This window comes from Acomys russatus, chromosome 8 (assembly GCF_903995435.1).
Source record: "Acomys russatus chromosome 8, mAcoRus1.1, whole genome shotgun sequence".
NCBI classification, from domain to species: Eukaryota; Metazoa; Chordata; class Mammalia; order Rodentia; family Muridae; genus Acomys; species Acomys russatus.
The window spans coordinates 34514060-34529464 of NC_067144.1; the positions used below are offsets into that span (position 1 = coordinate 34514060).

At 42.1% G+C, this 15405-nt stretch overlaps 1 protein-coding gene across 1 annotated transcript; it reads left to right on the forward strand.

Moving 5' to 3' along the window:
- Nucleotides 1–451: 451 nt before the first annotated feature.
- LOC127192739 (E3 ubiquitin-protein ligase CBL-B-like) lies at nucleotides 452–14783 on the forward strand. The gene is made up of 3 exons (XM_051150039.1): nucleotides 452–672; nucleotides 1967–2148; nucleotides 14519–14783. Exons 2-3 carry the CDS (start codon nucleotides 1981–1983, stop codon nucleotides 14771–14773), a joined length of 423 nt encoding a protein of 140 aa, XP_051005996.1. The 5' UTR covers nucleotides 452–672; nucleotides 1967–1980; the 3' UTR covers nucleotides 14774–14783.
- Nucleotides 14784–15405: the final 622 nt, after the last annotated feature.

Here is a 15405-nt window from a genome sequence, read left to right on the forward strand (position 1 = left end):
CTCTTTATTTGACAGCCAACAAGAAACACGGTCTTGGACCTATTTGGCTGCTGTCCTGGGTAGCAGAGTTTGGCAGCCCTAGGGAGATGAATTTCTTAAGCCTAGGACCCGCCCAGGACTGAGAAGCACCACCCTGGCAGCCTGTACTATGTTGCTATGAAACAAAGACTAGGAAGGTAAGTGAGGCAGGAAGTCCCGCCTTTTAGCCCCAGTTGGCTTAGACTCCCGCTCGGGGCGCTCACGCCCACCTGCCCACCCCTCATTGGTTAGCTCCCCGGCTCTTTGCCGCTTCTTTTCCAGTTCCTTTCCTTGTCTCACTTTTGATCCAGGCTTGCCTAGGTCCGCTTCCCTACGAGTTCTTCTTCAAGTGGGACGCAGACGAGCGGGCCTTCCTCTGGGGCCATTGTGTACGGTGGAGGACGTGGACCTGGGGGTAGCGCGGGAGGAGAGTCTCGTCCCGCCCATTGGCTCCGCCCGCTGTCTGGCAGAGAGTAAGCTCTCGGGATTGGCCTGGCGTCTGGAGGCTCCGCCTCAGCTCCGCCCCACGCCTTGGTCTCCGGGGATGGCTCAGGGGTGGGGTGTCCAGTGAGTGGTCTCCTCCTCTGCCGGGCGCTGCGGCGGCCTCCCGAGAGTGGCGCGGGACAGCCGGGCGGGCGTGGAGCTGTCTGCACGGTAATTGTCTAGTCCCCACGTCTCCGTGTCCTGAGATCTTGGTGGCTCCTTCCAGGGAGCGAGCTCTTAGGGCGATTCCACAGAGTCCTCGCCCGAGCCACCCCAGCCAGGGCAGCGTGTATGTGTGTGTGTGTGTGTGGAGAGTGGGACCCGCGATCACGCGTGGCACGGGACGGCTGCGGTGACCTGAGTAGAGGAGGGAACGGGTCGCCCCGAGGTCGGGTACCGCTTGCTGGCCCCCGGGCCCTGCAGCTGGGCGCGAGCCATCAGGGAGAAAGGACAGCCCTGGCTTCCAGCTGCTGTCGCCTCTGCGGCCCTGAGCCAAGTGGGGATTTAAAGAGCAGTCCCTGGCTGGCCCGGGGCCCGGGAGAGAGCGGACTGAAGCTGATCCCAGCCGGTGGGAGGTGCGTGCGACTGGCGCGGGATCCGGCCGACTGTGGGACTCCGGAGCCAGGACGGCGACTAGAGCTACTTTCTCCTCTCTGCGTTCCTCGCCCCTTTCCCAGACCCGTGAGTGGCGGGCCAGAGGCCCGAGCCAGGAAGGGGCACAGGCGTCCTGAAACAAAGCTTTGGATCTCTCGATCCCGGGTAGGCAGACTAGGGGTCACCCGAGAAGTGAACTCCACGGTGCGCGCCCGCCCTTGCCAGGTTCTCACCGCTTTTTAAGAAGGGGTTGCTTGTTGGTTTGTTTATTTGGCTCTAGGGAAAAACTACTCACCGCATTGCTTTAAAGAACTATTTGTGTGTCCGCGGCTGCTGGCTTTTGCCGGGGGAAGTCCAAGTCCTACGCCTTTGTTGACAACAGACGTGTCCCTTATGCGTTGTGTGGAGCACTTTGCATTTATGTAATAACGTGGCGAAATAGCGTTAAAGGAGGCTTTGAGTAAGGCTCCCAACATGAATCTTAGGGATTGCAGCTCTGGTATTTTGAATCAGAATTACAGCAGATGGGGGCGCGCGCGCGGGGGGGGGGGGAGAACATTGTGTCCTTATCTGTTTAAAAGTTGGTTTGTTGATGGTGGTGAGCTGTAGCTGCGTGTAACACAGAAGGAGGGTCATCTTTAACTTCTGCTATTGTAAGAGCAAACTAGCGTCAGAGTTTCTAACCTGGAGAGTGCAGTTACTAAGGCTTACTAAAAAGTTGAGCCCGAATCCCTCGGTTTTGTCTCAGGGATGGCGGAGGAGAATATCATCAGAGGGTACAAGTGAGCCTGTTCAGTTCAGTTTCCTGTTGGGGCAATACTTTCATATCCAACTAACTTTTCTTCTTTTTAACATTTACCTTGCAATAAAGGACTAAGATTCCAGATGGCAAATTCCATGAATGGCAGAAATCCTGGAGGTCGAGGAGGAAACCCCCGCAAGGGTCGAATTTTGGGGATTATTGATGCTATTCAGGATGCAGTTGGACCCCCGAAGCAAGCTGCAGCTGACCGCAGGACTGTGGAGAAGACTTGGAAGCTCATGGACAAAGTGGTGAGTTCAGTGTGTGTACGTACATGGCCTTGAACATGAAGGCGGTCTCTCCAGGTTCAGTCAATACATATGGTTAATCAGCATTGTTATGGCATTATCTTTGTGATTTGTGTTGGGCCATTTTTCTTCAGCTTTGTGTCTGCAAAAGTTGCATACAGAGCAAAGATTTTTTTTTTTCTTTTAATCCTATGTCCTGCTTTTCAAGGTCCAGAGCCCCTAGATATTACTCAGATATCCAGAGTTTTTTTTGTTTTCTTGTTTGTTTGCTTTTTGTTTTTTTAATCATTGGCTACTCTTGGTAGGTGTATGGCTATAGTATGGTTTAGAAATTCTTATGTGGGGTTGCATTGCTACTGGATAACAGAAGGCTAAAAACAAGCAAATGAACACAAGTCTCTAGGGGTGCACGCTTAAGGACACCGCATGTGTGATGTTGAACCATCCACTGGGGAAAGGACCTGCACTTCAGTAAGGAAGCAGCATTTAAGAGTTTCCATCTTTATTTGTGTCAGCTCATCTTCATTACGCATGTGTGTTTTGTTTTGTGGTGCTGCTTTTTCTTTTTGTTTTACTTTGCTGTTCGCGGCATCATTATGGTTTCTTTTCCTCTACTGTTCCATTTTGAAACAGGGAACCTTTTCGGCTGTACATTGTTTGTTGTGAAAGGAAACTGTATGCTGGAGGTTGTGTGGGGCTGAGAGCCTCAGAAACTTCTGTGGTTTTTGCTTGTTGCTTTTAGATGAACTCTAGTTTCACAAGAAGAAACCAAACTGGATGCCAGTTCTCAGAAAAGTCCAGTTAAAAGGGCAGTGTGAGCACCTCACAGGGCCCTACTGTAAAGCTAGCTGTCTGAGGAGGCTTCTCTCCTCTCTTCACAAATTCATATTTTATGATTTTTGAAGCAGTTGGGCTATGTTGCCTTTTAGATGTTTACAAAGATAAGGAAGAGACACAGCTTGCTTGAAATCATCTGGTGCTGTTTCCCTTGGCTTTGGTTTGCTACTAAAGACAAAATTGGCTGCAAAGAAACCACTGAATAGTAGTAAGAATCCTGGGAGCTGACACTATTTGCTTTATTCTCAAGTTTCCTTATGGTGGCTGTAGATGAGATAACTAAGCCATGGGCCTGTCATTGGATGGCCACTGGTGTCAAATGCAGCACCAGATTACACACACACACACACACACACACACACACACACACACACACATACAAACCAGGTTAGTGGCCTTAGTTTTGGGCTCCAGTGTGACCTATTTTAAGTTTCTGCCAAGTTTTTCAAATCACTATATTAAAGTGCTCCAGACAAAATGATGTCATGATGTCAGACCATTGCAACTTGCTGCTTGGGGTCGCATTTTGGTTTTTGCATGCAGCTGGAAAAATTGCATGTCTCTGGCGAGCACAATTTGAACTGTGTTTGCTTTTCCACAGAGTCTGCATTTGAAGGTCACCCTTAATGCCTGAGTCATTAGTTGGTGGTAGGAGAAGAAATGCAAGTTTTGTTCCAGTTTATCTGTTGCATAAGTGGACAACAGATGAGTCCAATTTCACTGGAGAGGTGGTCTCTCCACGGGATTCCTTGAGATGGTTGGCATTTGTATATTTGTGATTGAGGGCTAGAACATAAAATTAAGAAAAGATTTATATAAGGAAGTGGTGAGCAACAGTTAATGTCAAGTCATTAGTGAAATAGTTAAAAGAGTAGCATGCATAATTTTGTTGTATAACTGGTTGTTAACCTACACATTAACTGCTTCTAATTATTTCACCATAAGTTATAGTAAATGGATGGTTATTTGACAGCTAAACACCTGCCATTGTCTATTAACCTTTTGTGGGGTTAAATTTTACCTCTACAGTTGAGTCTGACACACAAGGAAGTTTCTTTCCCCAAGTCTGTACTTAGTGGGATGTGGGTGCCAGTGTTGGCAGAGGTGCAGCAATATGGCTTTCCATATTCATCTTCATAATTTGTCGTAGATGACAACGTGAATGCATCTGTGGTTTTGTGAAGAAAACTCACATCATTTGTCATAAGTACACTGAGAATTACTAATACTAATTGGCAACAGGTTATCGAAGGCTATAATGTAGTAGTCTTCCCCAACATGCGTTCATCTTCTCTTATTTGACAGAGATTAAGGGGGTGGCTTATTATATCAACATTATCTGATGATCCTTTGGGAACTTTATTACCAGTACAAACATTACCATTTGATGTATGACCTAGCTTTAGAGAAGTGGCTACAGTAGTGTGAGTTTACTTTGTGAGTATAAAACAGAAACTTTCAGGGCTAATCGGATGTTAAGCAAAAGTCAGATTTAAGTGGGAAGTTGTTCAGTTTTCTTTATGCAGCCCCTTCTTTGGGGGAGGTCTTCAAAGTACTGCTTTCAAGTAACTACTACATGACATAACCTCATTTTAGAGGGGCCAGTGAATCAGTCATGGGGAGTAAGTGAATAGTTTTTTTTATCATTCCTTGCTTTCTAGAACTTAAGATGCTCAACTGGGAATTCAGTTGCAACTAATTGTTCTGTTTTCCCAGGGCAGGCATTCTTTCCAAGGTCACTAAGGAGAGGAGAGAGCAATTGTTCCTTGTGTGCTTTGTAAGATGTATCATGTTTTGTAATCGGTAGCACAGAGTTCACGCAGTGCATGAACTGAGAAAACATCTAGTGGTGGATCCCAAGGTATCCCACTGAGATAGCTCTCAGGCCTCAGCTCTTCTTATGAGTTTAAGAGACTGACCCCTCCCCACTCCCTCCAAACCATCAGTTGAATGTCTTATTGATAACACTGACAGAGCTATTGAATACACATTTAGTTAAATACACACAAAATCAAACGTAGAATTTGCCCAAAAACTGTTACAGGATGGTTTCCTAAACACGTAATAAACACTTACTGAGAATCTAGTGTGTATTGCTAAGTGGCTATTACTAGGGAGACTAGGTAAGACACAGCTTATCTTTGGGAGGGCAGTGTCAGAGTGGACATGGGTTGGTAATTGCCACAGGAGCATGAAAAGGGCTGGGTATAGACTCAAACAAAGCACAGTGGAGACACAATGGAGGCTACCTAGCTCATTCTGGACACTGGTTTTCTCTCTGGATTCTGCTGCCCCGGCCTTTTAGAAGTGGCATCACTGTACTCCTGTTGGAAATGCTGAAGCGAGGGTAAGGAAATGGTTGCTGATCGGTGTGGTTGGACTCATAATTTATTAATGTGAGGTTCCTGAGTGTGGTTTGCACAGAGTCTGAGCCAGGTGATGGAAACAGAAGAAACCATTTTCCTTCCGATAGATGCTAAATGCACTGAGAGTACATGGGTGCTTGAGAAATTAGAAAATAATTAATTGATGATAAAGCGCAAAGCAAGCTGGATACCTGCCTGTGCCTTTGTCTTGTTGCCATTGCCATTTATTTGAAGTTACATTGGTATGTACGTGTTAAAAGCACTTAGGAAGTGATGTGACCACTTAGCATTTCACTGCCTTTTACCCATAGTGTACCACTTAGATTTGAAAGGATGTATTTTCTGTGTATAATTTCACTAGAATGAAATTTAAGGTTTGTCAATCAATGACGCATAAATATTTTTTAAAATAATAGTAGCATAGCGTGACTTTTTAAAAGTTTAAATTTTCATACGTCCAAAAAGATTCTAGACGATTTAAAATACAGTTTCCCTTCCCTGATGAGTACTGGCTGTTAAAGCCACACTGAGCAGGTGGCTCCTCACCACTGGGTTACATCCCCAGGGTATTTTTGATTTTTTTCCCCTTTGTTCTTTTGAGACAAGATCACTCTAAATTACCCAGATTGTTTTTGAACTTACTCCTGTAGCTCAGCCAGCCCTTGAAGGTAGTTCTCCTGCCTCAGCCTCCAGAACAGCTGAGATAGTGATCCTGCATCATCAGGCAAGAAGGTTTCAGGTGCTAATCCTGACTGTTGATTTGCCAGTCTTTGATAAAGGGAATGACATTGAGTTATACGTGTATTTTCCTGTCTTTCTTGAAGTCACTCATTAGTAGAATCCTGGGCCCTATTAAATCTTGATTGAGTATAAGAACACACTGGCTATTTGGGCAATTTTGCTTATCAAGGAATTAGCTTTTGAGTTTGTGCTGACATAAATGGCACAATTCTCAATTTTGCTACTAGGACACCCAGGAAAAGCTTTATTTGCTAAAGTGAAAGTTTTAAAGGTTACTGTCAAGAACGAACTTGGCCTATTGCTTTAATAGAAAGCAGGCACACAATGAAAGCTGGATTTGGTTAATCATTTTTTAATTCTTAAAAAGTTTTAACATTTAGATTTTCCTTTCTTTCAAATTTTGTTTATATGCCATCGTTTCTTCTTTTTCTTCTTCTTCTTTTCTTCTTCTTCTTCTTCTTCTTCTTCTTCTTCTTCTTCTTCTTCTTCTTCTTCTTCTTCTTCTTCTTCTTCTTTTTTTCCCACCCAAATTCTAGCTCTGGACAGACATCATTTATAAATAATGTAATATCACACAACATGCTAAATATGTACTATAATATGATGTACATACTGTTTCTAGTATGTGGTGGTGGTGACTGTTGCTTGTTGGAGGTAGAAGTTGGTGAAAGGTCATGTCCATGTGTTCTAGATGGTTTGAACTTGAGGGGCAGGAAGGCATACTTTTCTGAAGGAGTGAAAATTGTTGAGTAAAAGAGAATAAAATAGAATAGGATGACAAGTTTTGATATTATCAAAGAATTTGGATTCCGATTCTTTGGTTGTCATATAAATAAAATTCCTGAGCATGAAGAAAAAAAACTGTCAAGGCTAGTCTTTCATATACTGCCCGGGCGACTCTGAAGGTGGAGTAATGCTAAAGAAGAGTAGGGATCAGGAAGAATTAAAACCATGGAGGGAGAATTAATAAAGACCTGCTCTAGAGACTTGACAGTTGTCTTAGCAACTATGTTGCAAAAAAAGCAGAAGGCTTTTGGAAGAAAAGCTATAGATCTCTCAGAATTGTGAGGGCTGGAGAATGAAAGAGAAGGTGAAGTGAAAGTGACCTGAGGTTTTCAGCCTAGTTGACTCTGAAGGCAGGGGCGCCCCTAATGAGATGGGGCACTGAAAGGGAAAGGCTGATCTAGAGGGCTGCTGTGTCTGTTTGCTTTGTGTTGAGTATAACCTACAAGAGAGAGATTGGTTTTGAAGTCTGAAAGTTGGGTACATAATTCAAAGAGAATTTGAAGCCAGGGACATCTATTTGGTAGATGTGTTCCTAGGCATAGCACCTTAAACTATCGCACTGTAAAGGTTTTATGATGCAGAGCAATAGAGTCAGAGAGAAAGGCAGAAAACCAGTCATGGGGAGGAGGAGGGACATTTATTTAGAGGTAACAAAGGGAAGAGAATTGTGAAGTAGACGAATGGAAAGGCAGACAAAGGATAGGTGTGTGCTGACTCCTGGATACAGAGTGAAGAGAATTCCTTCAAGTTTGTATGAAGCTAAAGTTAAGGAGAGAAACTAACAGGGTAAAATGTAGGAAGTCATTGGATTTCCTAATCAGAGGTTGTTGTTGACTTTGGCTCATTAATTTCACTTGTGCCGGGGCGAGATTAGGTTGTGTATGGAGATTATTTTGTGGTCCTACAACTGTAACAACAGAGAAAAAGAAAGCTGTGATAGCTTTAGGACTTTTTGAGGGTTGAACTTAATTTTAGTGTGTGTGTGTGTGTGTGTGTGTGTGTGTGTGTGTGTGTGTGTGTGTGTGTCCCTGTCCCCATCCATCTATGCATATGTAAAACAAATAGATACAAGTAGATGGAATAACTGAAGGCATTCTAGATTACAATGTGGAAGGGGAAACTATATAGAAGCAACTTGAAGGATGGTTGACCTTGGCAGATAGGTATAGTTTCTATGTAGGCAAGAGGGAAGTGAGGTACATACAAGGAAGCTTTATGAGAATGTGTACATTTCCTGTTGGGTTGGCAAGAAGTAGTTTAAGATCACATTTGCAATGCTTAAGCCATATCTTCAAGTTGTATGTTATAAACCAGTCTTCTAGCAATGCAGTAGGTAAACTATATAAATTGAAATAAAAGCCTGTTTCCTTTCTTTACATTAAAGATCATCTTAAATGCATGGTGTGACAATAATGGTGCTGCCATATCATTTTTATCTGCTCTGCTTCAGCATACTTAAGCTTTAGTTTTATGAAAGAAACTTTAGATAGTGTCAGACCAACACGTATAGCTGAGTATGTTAACATTTAAGTAACTGTTAAGCTGAATTGAAGTATCACATGTGACCAGTGAAATTGTCCTAAAGTACTTTTACCTGTTCAGACTAGTGGTTCTCCCTCCCTCCCTCCCTCCCTCCCTCCCTCCCTCCCTCCCTCCCTCCCTCCCTCCCTCCCTCCCTCCCTCCCTCCCTCCCTCCCTCTCTCTCTCTCTCTCTCTCTCTCTCTCTCTCTCTCTCTCTCTCTCTTCCCTGAGAGTCTCTGAGGTTCAAAGAAACTAGAACACTAGATGTAAACTGACAAAAATAATGTCTGTCTTTAGCCATTCTCCTGTACAGAACACCTCAGACTCTTTAAGGGTTTCCTTAGCATGAAAAGTTTTTTCCAACTGAAAGAACTCTTTAAAAAAATCATGACTTTGAGTGATATAGCCGGTTCTTTTATCTTACTGTATTTTGCTGTCCTCCTTGTTCAGCTTATGTTTGGGTGGTCCTGTCGGTGCGACTTTACAGGCTTAGCGTTCCATGTGAATGGGAGACAGTCTCAGCACAGTGCTGATCCTCTGGCTCTTAAAGTCTTTCCGCCCTCTCTTCAGCAATGTTCCCTAAGTCTTAGGAGTGGAAGTGTTTTAGGCATGTAAACAGCAGGACTTGCCCAGTGATAAACGCTCCGCCTTGAAAACGTGCATATAGCATTATATGGATTCAATGGGTTATACATAGGAATATATATATATGTGTGTGTGTGTGTGTGTGTGTGTGTGTGTGTGTGTGTGTGTATGTATAATATGTAGGTACATCTATGAACACAACAACAACTGATGAGAAAAGAAGTTATGAATTTGAAGAAGAATTGGTAGGGATATATGGGAGAGTTTGGACGGAGGAAAAGGAAGGGAGAAATGTAATTAAAATACTATCTAAAAAAGAGAGGGGAGATGTGTGGGTTCGGGGAGTTTAGCTCAGTGGTGGTAGAACATTAGCTTAGCCTGAGTGAGAGCCTGGGTGCAGTCCCCAGCACCCACATGTGAACACAACATACATGCTTGGCTTCGAGATTAAGTGAGTTGTTTCAGTGTCATTGAATGCCCATGAAATGAAGTATGTTTTAGAATCAAAGTTGTTTACACTATAAACACCATTGCTTATCACTGACACTTTTATTTGGTTCTGTAAAACTTCTTTCATAGGTTTGGGAGTTGGTTCCAACCTTATTTGCAAGGTATGCTAGCTGATCTAAAACCTCTTTATTGCTTTTTGGCTGGAAATTTTCTTTAAGACAGAGTCAAAAATCTTTAAATGCAACATTCCAGGAGTAATTAATAGTTTGAAACATTTTTTTCCAATATTAAATTCTGTTTTTATGTTTCTGCCTTTGCTCTGATATAATTGAAAACGTCTAAATGTATGATTACATTTGTCTGTGTTTATTGAAATACATACAGCATGCATATGATAAACAACTTTATGTGTATGAATCAACATAGACTACACAAACAGAGGGTCTCCATCAACATCTTTAAATATAATTAAATACAAGCATTGGTTTTGTAGAGCTGTGGATGATTGACTGATCCTTAAGTCAGTCATCTGGGAACTGAGGTGTAGCTCTTACCAGGTTGCATGTCCATGCTTTAATGCACTCATGTCACAATGAGAAAGTTGCTTTTGGTGATTTTCAAGATTTTTAAGGACTTCCCTTATAAGTCCAAAAATCCTTGGGTCAATGATAGACTTTTTTTTATTTTTAATTTTTAATTTTTTTTTATTTTTATGGCCTAGAGTTTTCAACCTAATTCGAAACCTGAATTGTTTTCTTATCTGGTTAAAAATAAAAGAGTGATGATATTAACCAGTTCTTTTAGTTATCAGTCACAGCCTTAAAATGTCCTTCATTTTATAATATAATGTGGGTGTATTTCTTTCTGAAAGCTCTGTTATTTAGCCACCAGGTCTCATTGTAGGGTGCAGCTCAGATACTTCTACAAGAATGCTAACCTTGTGGTAAGCTTCATTTTTTCCCCTTAATACACTGTTTTTAGAAAGGCTATTTTTCTTTCCCTGGCTCTGCAGTTTCGTGCACATAGCAAGCACTCAATAAATATTTATTGGATGGAATTGAATTTGACCTGCTTAGAAGTCATAGTCCCGGGGTAGGATTATTCATTTTGGACAGGAGTGGTCATAAATCAAAGAGTTTAGTAGTAATCCAGCTGATGAACTGAACACTCAGAGGCATGCTGGAGCTCAGCTCTGTCAGTTCTGCTTCCTCTGTGCGAACTTGGAAAACAGGCTAGTTTTCAGAGTCCTGGTACACCGACTCACTCCAGCCTTTCTCAGCTTTCCTGTGCTCCCCATCTTTAGCGCAGCTGCACTTGCCCCTTTCCTCATCCAGGTGTCTCCTAAGCCTTTACTCAGTGCTTTGGCTAGACTATTCCTTTCTGCAAATGGAAGCATGCTTCTCTTGACACTAGCTCTTGGGAATGGGACTGAGCTGCTGCCCTTCTCCTCTAGAGCTTTGCAGGGTCCTTCAACACAATTCTGAGTTTTGTGATTCTTTCTTACAGGCCCCCGGGACAGTAGACAGAACGGGAGGGCAGGTCTGTGACTTACCTACTCCTTTGCCTCTCTTCTGCCTGAAACAATGCCTGGCATGCATACTTAACTTTTCTTGAAGTAACAAATGGGCCACGAAGCTCATGTAAATCTGAAAACGGAATAAAATACAAATGGAAATGAGTTTAGAAGGGAATCATTAATTATATGCCTAATTCTAATTCAATTGTAGTGTAGGCAGGAAGAAAAGGAGCCCCAGATTCAGAAGATGCTGGCCCTCATGTTGGATTAATGGGTTTTTAACTGTCCCTTAATCTTTGTAGTTCTTAGCATGGTAAATCTGGAAATGAATGGATTGGATGAGATCTTTTCTAGGATCCCTTGGAGCAAGAACCACATTGCTCCTAAGTTAATTATATAGAACGAGGTCTTGTTTGCTAGACTCCTTAAGGCAGGAAGTATGTTCTGCTCATCCGTAATTTCCTGGCACGGAGCTCAGAACCTGCTGTATGGGAGTTATTCAGAGAGTTTCGTCCTTTAATCAAGCAGCGCGTTTCCACATGAAATTATAATTGGGAAAAAAAAAAAAAGGCAAGTGAGAAAAATGTCATGTAAAGAATAGTGAATTAGATACCCACAATACTGGAAAGTATCTACCAAAGAACACGTACTTGGAATGTCTAAAATATATGTGATGTTTTTCAGTAAGTCTTTAACAAATTAACCAATGGAAGAAATGAACTTGAAGCTGCCCTCTTTACCAGTTAATAATCTATCAGCCTGTGGCGTTTTACAAGGACATATTGCTAAAACTCAGCTGTGTCCACCATAAGAGGTTGGTGGTATTTTTGACATTCACCTGTACTCAGGGTAGCCTTTGGTTTCCAGAACCGAAAAACTGGAAGTGGTAAGATGGCTCACTGGGTAAAGATGCTTGCAGGCAAGCCTGTGACCTAAATTTTACCCCTTATCCCACATGCTGGAAAGAGAGCACTGGCTCTATCAAGTTGTCCTTTGACTTCCACACACATTACTATCACATATGCACACACACACACACACACACACACACACACACACACAGCTTCTCTGTTATCTGTGTAAACTCTGACAGCTCTTTCTTTCTACAAAAAAAAAAAAAAAAAAAGGTATTATTGGTATTATTTAATAAAGAGATTCTACCTGACCCTTGCCTAGAAATGTCTTGAGGATTAAGGCAGTGTTCTTATATTTAAGTCAAACTCTTATCTCTGGGTTGTTAATTGCATACATATGGAACTCAATTATGAAAATTAAGCAAACTGCACAGTCAAGCTATTTATATGAAGTATATATATATGTATGTATGTGTGTGTGTGTGTGGTTCTGTCATTAAAGGCTTGGCTCACAATTTAAAAGACAAAAGTGTGTGTGTGTGTGTGCGCGCGCGTATACACTGATTCTTTTCAATCAACTAAACCTGTTTATTTATTACTTGTGAATTATGTGCTAAAATGATCTTGTCTTAGGAACTGTGTACACAGTGGGAGAAAATGGGATAATATAACAGTTCATTGTGAGAATTGGTTTTGTTAATGGTTGACGCCTGACAATTTAAGCTAGATTATTGTTGTTTTGTTTTTTCTTTTTGTTTTTGTTTTGTTTTTTTTTTTACAAAAATACATAATAGTATTTTCACATGAGAAAATATGAATGATAGTCTGAGGGTTGTTTATTTCATTGATTATTGGCAGGTTTAATTTGCAGTCCTGCTTCCTGAAATTATCACGGTTCATCCCTTTCTTTTTGTGATAGCACTTTTTGTTGGTGGCCAGAGGCAGATGTTGAAACCTGAAACCATTGTCATTTCGAGGGTCCCCATTAAAAAAAAAAAAAAAAAAAAAAAAAAAGCAGCAGCCACAAAACTCCAGGAAATTAAAATTTGGAAATGCTCACAAGATCACACTACTGTCTGACATGCTGCCTCTTGCTCTCAGTCTCTTCTCTTACCTACACGCACTTGCTAGCCTGGTTTCCGTGACGCCATTTGGATAGCATGTTGAAGTGGACCTTCCTGCCTCCACAGTGGGATAGTCAATGTTATGATACTTATGTGTTCCTGAAACCACATTAACATTTTTTTTCATTAAAAATTGTGTATCTTTAAGGTTTATACCACAACATCTTGATATACCTCCGTAGTGAAAGAGGTAATGTAGTCAAAGGAGTAAAGATGTCTGCTTTGCTTTGTGGGCAGAGCGTCTACAGTCCTTTTCCCTAGCGACTTCAGTGACACTGCCAACTGTGGCCCCGATGCTTAGGATTGCATCCCTAGACTTGTGCATCTTCTTTCACTTCACTTTGTCCCCTTTCACCTACTTCCCCCACTTTCTCTTCTCCTTAAGCCTTATAGCTATTATTCAATTTTCTGTCTATTTATTTCCCGTCTTCGTTTTTAGATTCTGTATATAAATGAGATCATACAATATTCTTTTCTTTCTGCCTTATTTCGACTGCTGACCACAATATCTCTATTTATGGAACTGACTGCATGCTTTGCATATAAAGTCTCTAAACCCATACCAATGTCTCTGGAACTCAGCTTCCTATTTGCCAGGTTGCAGAAACGTTCTTTGACTACCAAAACTGAGGTCCAGTATGATGGGAAGGAAGATGACTGTTCATTTATTGTGTTTTAAATACCTTGCTCTGAAATCTTTTATAAAAACAAAACATTCGCAAAACCTAGAGCAAGGCCACATATGAGCGCCTCGGGGCCTTATGCCACCCTGACGTAATAGATCCCCCTGCAGCTGGACATTCAGCTTGTCACTAATGCTGCACTCCTACCTATGAACGCAATATGCAATTCCCAAAGAGCATTTTAAAGTGAATGAAGTGGTTCCCAATACCCAAGTTACAGGGACAGCATGAACTGGCCTTTATTAATGGCCAAGTCATATTAACATGTAAAAGTGAGTGCAGTATAGATTTTGGGGGGGGGGGCAGAAAGTGTTTTCAGTTCTGCAGGCAGCACTTACTCTTCAACGCTCCAGTGACTGGGTGGCACCTGGTGGAATGACTGAACGCTCTGCGTCACATGTTTATAGGCCTGGTAGACACTGAGGGAGAAAGGCTTGTTTAGACCTGACACCTGTTTAACTGCTTGATAACTCAGTTCTTAAAGGTACATGTCTCTCAACAGTTCTCCTCAGGGTTCAGAAACAATGCGTCCAAATATTAATTAAAATTTGTGAAACGGCTTTAGCCACGAACTTAATAGAGTAAAATAGCATTTTATATTAGATTTTCACTGGCTGTTTGCTATCATTAAAAGAAGATTGATGTTACTAGGTGATGAGTGCTTGCTACACTGTGTGCATTAGGGCGTTATAGAAAGGATATTCAAGACATGCAAAGTAGAAATGAGGGTGGGATACAGGAAAGCACATAGAGTAAGAGAATAGGGTTAGAGTGAGAGAAAGTTATTTGTTGGTGCTTTGTAAACTGAATGGGTAATTCTTATCACAGATTCCGTTATGGAAAAGAAAGGGGACACATTATCACTTTTCTTTTCGGTCCTATAAAATGTTTTTTCTTTCTTTGTTTTTAGGTAAGACTGTGCCAAAATCCCAAACTTCAGTTGAAAAACAGCCCACCATATATACTTGATATTTTACCTGATACATATCAGCACTTGCGACTTATATTGAGTAAATATGATGACAACCAGAAGCTTGCCCAGCTGAGTGAGAACGAATACTTTAAAATCTACATTGATAGTCTAATGAAGAAATCAAAGCGAGCCATACGGCTCTTTAAAGAGGGCAAAGAGAGGATGTGTGAAGAGCAGTCGCAGGACAGGTGAGTCCACCGAAGACGCATGCCGCTCACTGCTGCATGCTCTTTATGTTGCTTTTTATCTCGGAATTAACAGAAGCACTGTGCATATGTTCTGGGGGAATATGTCCTTTTCTTGTGTGTTTACTATTCACATTGCTGAAGTATGGCAAAAGTTGAGGTGAAAAGCCGAATCTGAGGCAATGATCTTGCTTTTGTATAGACTACATTTTAGAGTACTTTGAGTTTCACAGGAAGACTGCTCACCCTCCTTCCTCCCAGGCAAATGGTCTCCTCTAGTTCCATCTTTTATATGAACTTTCCTGAAGACATGTGAATAAGCACTTCTTCTCCCCAGATAGAAAAAGTCCTACCCACATCCAGCTTGGCAGATTAGTGTGATTATTGGGGTGTATATATCGAGGTTGGGTGACAGCAGTCAGGAGAGCCTCACTGCAAAGTCCCACTAGTGTGGGTGATGGCTCTGAAGCTGTATTTCTAGGATCTTCAGTTAACCTTCCTCTTCCTACATCATTCCCCTTGCTCCCCCCAGTGCCAAGGGTCACGGGTCTAGGAGGCAGCGGCAGGCGGCTTATCAGGTGAGCAGCCAAAGGTCTGGTGAGCCCTCTACCTCACAGTATGAAAAAGTGAAAAAAAAAA